The sequence below is a fragment of the Eschrichtius robustus genome, chromosome X (assembly GCF_028021215.1).
Source record: "Eschrichtius robustus isolate mEscRob2 chromosome X, mEscRob2.pri, whole genome shotgun sequence".
NCBI classification, from domain to species: Eukaryota; Metazoa; Chordata; class Mammalia; order Artiodactyla; family Eschrichtiidae; genus Eschrichtius; species Eschrichtius robustus.
The window spans coordinates 105,866,083-105,873,851 of NC_090845.1; the positions used below are offsets into that span (position 1 = coordinate 105,866,083).

The 7,769-nt window shown below is 52.7% G+C and overlaps 1 protein-coding gene and 1 non-coding gene across 2 annotated transcripts; one reads left to right on the top strand and one right to left on the bottom strand.

Moving 5' to 3' along the window:
• The first annotated feature begins 203 nt into the window (after window positions 1-203).
• Window positions 204-7,519, top strand: LOC137756418 (homeobox protein ESX1-like). The gene is made up of 5 exons (XM_068532683.1): window positions 204-309; window positions 448-823; window positions 2,472-2,517; window positions 6,611-6,828; window positions 7,198-7,519. Exons 1-5 carry the CDS (start codon window positions 204-206, stop codon window positions 7,517-7,519), a joined length of 1,068 nt encoding a protein of 355 aa, XP_068388784.1.
• On the bottom strand, window positions 3,997-4,146 carry LOC137757529 (small Cajal body-specific RNA 20). Its single transcript, XR_011072372.1, has one exon. It is a non-coding gene; the product is annotated as a small Cajal body-specific RNA 20 (non-coding RNA).
• Window positions 7,520-7,769: the final 250 nt, after the last annotated feature.

A 7,769-nucleotide genomic window follows, 5' to 3' on the forward strand; every position in this document is an offset into this window, starting at 1 on the left:
AGCCAACCCAACCCCCAGCAGGCTGTGGTAAACCCACAGAGAGCGTCGTTCCAGACTCCCTGAAAGCTGACCAGACGCCAGAGGAGCCTTAGCGGTGCCGGGTCGTGGGCCACCGCTCTAGCCTTGAGTCGTGAGCCGGGGGTCTCAGGAGATTCAGCGCAGCCTCCGCTGAAGCTCACAGCCTCTTCGACAGCAGTCGGGACATGGAGCGTCAGCCGCAGAGCAGCCACGATGCCTATGACGACGCGGATGCAGCCGTCGCTGGCTTCCTCAAGCTGCGGGTCGACGAGGAGCGGGAAGAAGCGCACGGTCAGTGGCGGGCGGGGCACTCGCTTTAGCCGATCCCAGGGAGGGGCGAACGGCAGGACCCCACTCGGACGCAGCCCTTCCCCAGAGCCGGGCTCCCTCGACGGCCTGATCTTTCTCTTTGGGTTTTCTCCCTTGCAGAGGTGAAGCCCGCGGAGATCTCGCTTCCCGGAGAGGGGGGAGAGGAGCAGAAGGCTCAGTCCGAACCGGAGCTGGGAGCAGCCGCGGAAGGGAAAGAGGCGGGAGACGAAGGAGAAGGAAAGGAAGGCTGCGATGTCAGCGTCGGAGCCGCCGGCCCCGCGGACGGCGAAAGCCGCGAGGCCGAGGCCGAGGCTGAGGCGAGCGGCGGCGAAGGCGGAGAGCAGGGCGGCGAGGAGCAGCCCCCGCGGGCCGCCGTCGAGGGTCCCGAGGCCGCAGAGGGGCAGCAGCAGGTCCCCCACGTCAGGTTCACGCGGGTGCAGCTGCAGGACCTGGAGCGCGTTTTCCAGCATACTCAGTACCCCAACGAGCGCACGCGGTAAGCGGGCGTCTCGGGCGGCGCGGGCTGCCGCGCGGGTGGCGGGCGGCGCTCTCGCGGGTCCCTCTCCTCGGCTCCGGACCTGAAAGCCCCGGGGCATGGCGGCGGCCCGGCCCTTCCGGCGCACTCGGGGCCTAGGACGGGGGCGGGGGCTCTGCCTGGTGGGAATCGAGGTCGATATTTCCGTGCGGTGTTTGAATAAGTCATGCCGGGGAGCTTTGTCGGCCGCCGGTTAACATAAATAATGAGTCGCCTGAGGCGTGGTGGAGCAAATGCAGAGTTGGAGTCTACTTTTATCTGAAGTTTTGACCATCAGTTATTCATGGATTATATTTGCATTGATATTTGTATTTTAAAATAGTGGTTTTGAAAATTATTTATCTTGACTAGTGATTTTTCTGCATTCCCTTAAATTTTGCTCTTGTGAGAAAACTGTCTCTAAAGCAAGCCTCAAGCTACAGATTACAGAATAGTGTACTAGGTCGGCGCTGGGGAGTTGGTAATAAAAAATTTTTTTCTTAAATTAATTTATTAATTTATTTATTTATTTTAGGCTGCATTGGGTCTTCGTTGCTGTGCACGGGCTTTCTTTAGTTGTGGCGAGCGGGGGCTACTCTTTGCTGCGGTGCGCGGGCTTCTCATTGTGGTGGCTTCTCTTGTTGTGGAGCTCGGGCTCTAGGCACGCGGGCTTAGTTGCTCTGTGGCATGTGGGATCTTCCCCGACCAGGGCTCGAACCCATGTGCCCTGCATTGGCTGGAGGATTTTTAACCACTGCGCCACCAGGGAAGCCCTAAAAATTTTTTTAAAATAAGCTCAACCAGCGAATGAACAGCATTTTGTGCCGTCCTTTCGTACCTACTAGGACGTACTCCAACCTGTTCATCACTGATAGATTGATCCAGCAAGCGAGCTATTTTAAGGTCTAATTTTTTTTTTAATTTATAATTTTTTTTGTGATTTCCTTCCTCATTCTAAATAAACATTTCCTTTTTTTAAAAATTTTATTTATTTATTTATTTGTGGCTGCGTTGGGTCTCCGTTTCTGCGCGAGGGCCCTCTCCAGCCATGGCAAGCGGGGGCCACCCCTCATCGCAGCGCGTGGGTCCCTCACCACCGCGGCCCCTCCCGCTGTGGAGCACAGGCTCCAGACGCGCAGGCCCAGGAATTGCGGCCCACGGGCCCAGCCACTCCGCGACACGCGGTATCCCCCCAGACCAGGGCCTGAACCCACGCCCCCCGCACCGGCAGGCAGACCCTCAACCACTGGGCCACCAGGGAAGCCCTAAGGTCTAATTTAATCATAAAATGGGCAAGAGCAATGATTGAAAGTTGGTAAAGATATTTTGTCAGAGATTTTTATTCATTTTTGAAGATGGTAGCACTAAAAGAAACTGGATTAGAATTTCATGTGTTTTTGGGAACTGTGCCTCCTTTACTAATGAGACTTGGCTTTCCTTAAACACTTTGTCAACTTATTTTCACTGTATAACCTGAAAATGTGTGAGTTTTCGTACTGCAGAAATTGGTTCTTAAAATAAATCACTGGCATTTTCCAGAAAAGAAATTTTTTAAAGGATGAAATAGCATCCTATATTCAGCTTCATCCACAACCCCCAATGCTGAACACTTCCAATTTTCTCCCCTCAGACAGGAGCTTGCAAGGCGCTTGGGTGTGACTGAAGCCAAAGTGAAGGTCAGTAAACCTGAAAAAAGCACCTTGGCAGGGCAGCCATTCTAAAACCTGCTTTGGGACTTGGACACCTTTGTCCTGGACATTCTCACGTCGGTTTCTTTTTGTAGCCGTTTCCATGTTTGGGAAATAAGGTTTGAGCTTTGGGGTCTCAGTTGGAGGTAAATGGGATAAGTAAACCCCAGGTTTTGGAAATTGCCCATAACCAGAAGATTTTGATTTCCTAAAGGAAAAAAAAACTACCATAGTATACTATTCCTTGTATATAAAGGTGAATATATATATATATATATATATATATATATACCTTTGTACAAACTATACCTATATACAGTTATATATTATATGTCACTGAATTCTACACACACACTCACACACACAAGTTGAATTCCTTCTAACACTGGTATTCTTTAGGTACCACTTTTGTGTGGAGTCACACTGAGGTTAAGTCTGAAGTGGCAATTATTCAAATTAATGCACCGAGGAGTCCAATTATATTAAATTATTTAAAACCAAGCGTAAGTTCTTTGCATAAGGAGTGAATACATAAGTACTTGGGCATTGGAGTGAGAGGATAATTCACACTCAGAACACAACAGAGGAGCACCTGATGCACGTTTAGTCAAGCTGCCGCTGACGGGGAGGGGAGAGCGTAGAGCCCAAGTCTGCTCCTCCCGCAGCTGTTCTTTTGTTATCTTTTCCACAGAGAGTGGTTTCTTGCTTTCAGAACAAAATAAGATGCTCTCAGAACTTTTGTCAGCGAAGAAAATACTTTTAGGACTTTAGAATTGTTTAGAACTTTTGTAAAACACCATTTTGTCAGCTGATGAGGGAGGCACTTGAATGTCGAACACTTTCCAGAGGCGAGGGCCCGGGCTGGGTGGCACAGCTCACAGGCTTTGGGTCCCCGAGCTGTCCCACTGGAGGCAGCTCGCTGCCTAGGGCAGGGCTTGAGCTGCTGCCAGTGTGCTGAGGGGCAGGTCTGACTTCCTTGCCCTGACGCCCGGGGTGCCCTTCTTCTCCAGCACCCACTCAGGGCTCTTCCTCGCCACCCCCGCCTCACAATCCTGCACGGGACCGTGTGCAGGAGACACAGCTGGGGGCTGAGGGCTGGAGCGGCCTGGCTGGCGCCCAGGTCAGTCCAGGCGGGGAAAACGGTGAGCTTCCCCCCAACTGAGGTGGCCTCAGCTGCCCTTCTACAGCAGCCTCCATGCCTGGACCCCGTTCCTGGTGACATCCACTGGGACCAGGCAGTTGTCTCTAGGAGGGCAGGAGGTGAGAGGCCCCCTCACTGGCGGGTGCCTGTACGGTAGGTGATCACTTGTTGGGAGTGCATACGTCCTTGCCTGGGGACAACCTAGGCCAGGATCAGCCCATGAGAGCCTGGCAGTGTCCTGGGAAAGAAAGCCAGAGGCCCCGTGCCCAGTGCTGCCACATAAGGCCCAGCCTGGTGTAGACCAAGTAGGGGCTCCCAGCAACTACAAATGTCTGAGGTAGGAAAACAAGGCTGCCCAGCTCATGGCAGCCCCGACAGGGATCCCCCAGGGCTGATCTGGGCTTCCAGCCCAAGGGCTGAGGAGAAGAGGTCCCCCCCACTCACACACACACACCCAGCCCCATGGGAGAGAGGCCCTCTCCTGCTGGAGTTTCTAAGTGTTTGGTAAAGTAGTGGAGAGAGTGGCAGCCCTAAATCCTCATTTTCTGGAATTCTTTGATATGCCAGCCTGAAAGCGTTGCTAACATAGTAGGTTTTGCATTATAGTGGAGGTGGGAGGGTGAGTTGCAACATTTGAAATATGTCTAAAGCACAAAACAAACTAAAACAATAATTTCAAACAAAGTTCCACCGCCCTGAGAAAGGTGGAAGGTAGGCAAGTGTTATACAGAGTGGAACCTATGCCGTGAGGATTCCTCACAAATTCAAATTTTTGAGACTACCAAATGCATTCATGAATAGTCTCTTGAGGAATTTCTAACACCTGAGGCTTTTCTTCCTTTTCGTGGTACTGTTGCGAAGAGATGGGGTGTGTGGAATTTGCTGGTAGTAGAGGATGACTCTTAGTTCAGGCAGGATTCTTACCCGTGGTAAGGTGAAATACCTTTGCTCTTCCAGTGATGACTAGTTTGTGAGTCAAAGGATCAGGAGTGATTATTTGAGACTATAGAAAAGCCTAAGTTATACCAAAGGAGTATTTGGGGGCAAAAAGAAGAAGAAAAGAAAGAAAGAGAGAAAAAGAAGAATCAGGATGGGTTCACTAGCTTTGCTGCAGAGAGCGTGTGTGAGGGCAGTGATGGACACGGGCTGCAGAGCTGGTGGTGGGGTCTGGAAAGCAGTGCTGGCAGCCTAAGGCCATGGGCTGGGCTCACAGTCAGGTCTGGCCAGGGCTTGGGAGGCCCAGGCCTCTGCTTTCTCAAGCAGGCAAAGCAAGCTCAGAGGAAAAGAAAAACTGACGTTTTCGCAGCTTGCTTCTCCTGGGTTTACATAGTAGTCTCTTAATGGAGTTCTGAAGGGAAAAAGTGCAGCAAGAAACAAATGAAGAAAAAGGGAGAGTGTTTTCATCTATTTCCAAACTCTACAGCATGAATGTCCCAAAGAAACATTTAATGGACACCCTCCCTTGTTTTGCAAAGACAGTACGAGTTGTTTTATGAAACCAGTATTGGAAGTATGGAAGTAGTGTCAGCCTGAACCTCAGATAGCCAGCTTTGCATATTGCTTATATTTATGCAGATTTGACCATTGGTACACTCGAACCCCCCAAAATGAGCTCTATTACACTGGCTTTTTTTGACTACATATTCATGCAGCAGAAGGACCCAAATACTAAGATGGGAGAGGGAAAATGGGGCGACAGAGAACGGAGGCCCTTGGTCTCATGTAAAATTTGCCAAGTGGAAACTTCCAAAAATACTAAATGTGACATAATTCCATGAACTGATTTGCTGAGGGAGCAGTGGAGTCCACAGGACAGGCTTTACTTTCAGTTGTTAATAGTTGGCAGATATTTAGGGGGGAGCCATTTTGTGACCCCTCACTCACGTGGTTGTCGGCTGTCTTCCTAAAATGCAGGTTGCACCCTCTTGCCTTAAGCATAAGGAACAGGATGGGGATCTCCTGGTTGATTAGCAGCTCCTAGAGGGCGCAACCGTGCTGGGCACCAGAGGCTCTGGTCCAAGGTCCTGCGACTGTAGCCAGAGCAGAGTGAGCTGACCTGGTCCTGAGCCCAGGAAGGTTTGGAGGGTGGGGCAGGGTGGAGAGTGCAGAATTGACAGTGGTGACAATGGTATGCCTCTTTCCCCCCAAACTCTTGTCTGGGCAAAGATTTTAAGAGCTTTAGTAAATTTGGGCCGAGTTAGTCTAAACATTCACTACCCCTATAGTCGGATATTAAGGCAGTGTCCAGGGCTTCAGCTCTGCCGGTGTCCAGCAAGACAAGCCACAAAGTCCCTGGGCCCCCCATGACCAATCCTCCCTCACAATACCATCTCCATCTTTTTAACCATCCCAAGGTTCCAGAGGATGAATGACCCTTTTGAGTCATCCTTGAGGAAAGCTTTTGTTTAAAGATCCAACCCACTCCTATTGATTATTTACTGTAACCAAAGATGGGTTTTTCAAAATGGGGACCATTCCCCTCAGTATGATTTTAAAAGGCACCCACTTTTTCCTATGCTCAACTTCCCCCATAACTAAGGTGACACCTGCCCAATGAGTAGGGATTAGTGGCAGCTGGAGCTGATGGTCAGTTGTCAGGACGCAGACCTACCAGGCATAGTAATAGCAGCAGGGACAGAGTGCAGTTGGTCAGCTCCACCTGCATCTAAGAGTGGGGGAAATAATAGTAAAGGTGGGAGGGGAGAGACAAAGCCATATGCCAATCCAGAGCCTGGCATAGTCGGTGCTCGCTCTTGGGGGGAGGGGGCCTGAAGGGAGCGCCCTCAGCTACATATCCTAAGATATTTTAGCAAGAAGGAAACAGCTTCTCCTGATGCAGTTTAAAATCTTCAAGGCACCGAGAGCTCCCTGCTGCGATTTTTCACGTCTGACATGAAATGCTCAATATACTAATCAATCCCTTTTTCTCTCTGCTTGAAGGGTTGGTTTAGGAATAGAAGGGCCAAATGGAGGCGAAATCAGAGGGGACTAATGTTCAGAAACGTGCCCCCTGGGCCCCCCGGGCCCCCCGGGCCCCCGGGCCCCCCTGTTGCCGTCTGTTTGTGTGAACCCTGCTTTGACATCCTGCTTCAGGAGCTGAATTGGATCTGCGTTCTTCTGGAGCCACTGCCGCCGGGGCTCCCCGGGCTGCCCATGCCGCCCATGCAGCCCGGGCTGCCCACGCCGCCCATGCAGCCCGGGCTGCCCATGCCGCCCATGCAGCCCGGTCTGCCCACGCCGCCCATGCGGCCCGGGCTGCCCACGCCGCCCATGCGGCCTGGGCTGCCCACGCCGCCCATGCGGCCCGGGCAGCCCATGCCGCCCATGCAGCCCGGGCAGCCCATGCAGCCCGGGCAGCCCATGTGGCCCGGGCAGCCCATGCCGCCCATGCAGCCCGGGCAGCCCATGCCGCCCATGCGGCCCGGGCAGCCCATGCCGCCCATGCGGCCCATGCCGCCCAGGCCACCCATGCGGCCCATGCCACCCCTGCAGCCCATGCGGCCCATGCCACCCCTGCAGCCCATGTGGCCCATGCCACCCATGCTGCCCGTGCCGCCCGTGCCACCCGTGCCACCCATGTGGCCCGTGCCCCCCGTGCCGCCCATGCTGCCCATGCAACCCATGCCTCCCATGCCGCCCGTGTGGCCCGTGCTGCCCGTGCCACCCATGCCACCCATGCCGCCCGTGTGGCCCGTGCTGCCCGTGCCACCCATGCCACCCATGCCACCCATGCCGCCCTTTCCTCCTATGCTGTTGCCTCCTCCGCCCTGGCTTCTTCCACCCTTGCTTCCTTGTAGGTGCCCTCATGCATCACGGCCTGGTCCCTTATCATCGGTGGTCCTTCGGTAGCCCCTGTTTCGTCTTGAATGGTGTCTGTGACAGGTTTTTTCAAAGTGCCTTTGAGCCAGATTCAAATTCTGCATACCTCACTACCAAGAGCAGTTCCCCAAATGCCTGCCAAGTGTATTAAATAGAAGTAGAGTCATTGACCCACTGTTTCAGGCCATGTTTCTGTACTTTCAATAAAGTTGTGAATTCTCTGCATATTTGTTCTCTGTGTCACATGGGGTTAGTAAATTTGATGGAAGTTGCTAAGCCA

What these genes read in the sequence shown, in the direction of transcription:
- LOC137756418 (XM_068532683.1), top strand. Translation starts at nt 204, where the DNA reads ATGGAGCGTCAGCCGCAGAGCAGCCACGATGCCTATGACGACGCGGAT. An exon ending in TACCCCAACGAGCGCACGCG is followed by an intron (nt 824 to 2,471) that starts GTAAGCGGGCGT and finishes TTCTCCCCTCAG; the next exon opens with ACAGGAGCTTGCAAGGCGCT. An exon ending in CTCCCCGGGCTGCCCATGCC is followed by an intron (nt 6,829 to 7,197) that starts GCCCATGCAGCC and finishes GCAGCCCATGTG; the next exon opens with GCCCATGCCACCCATGCTGC.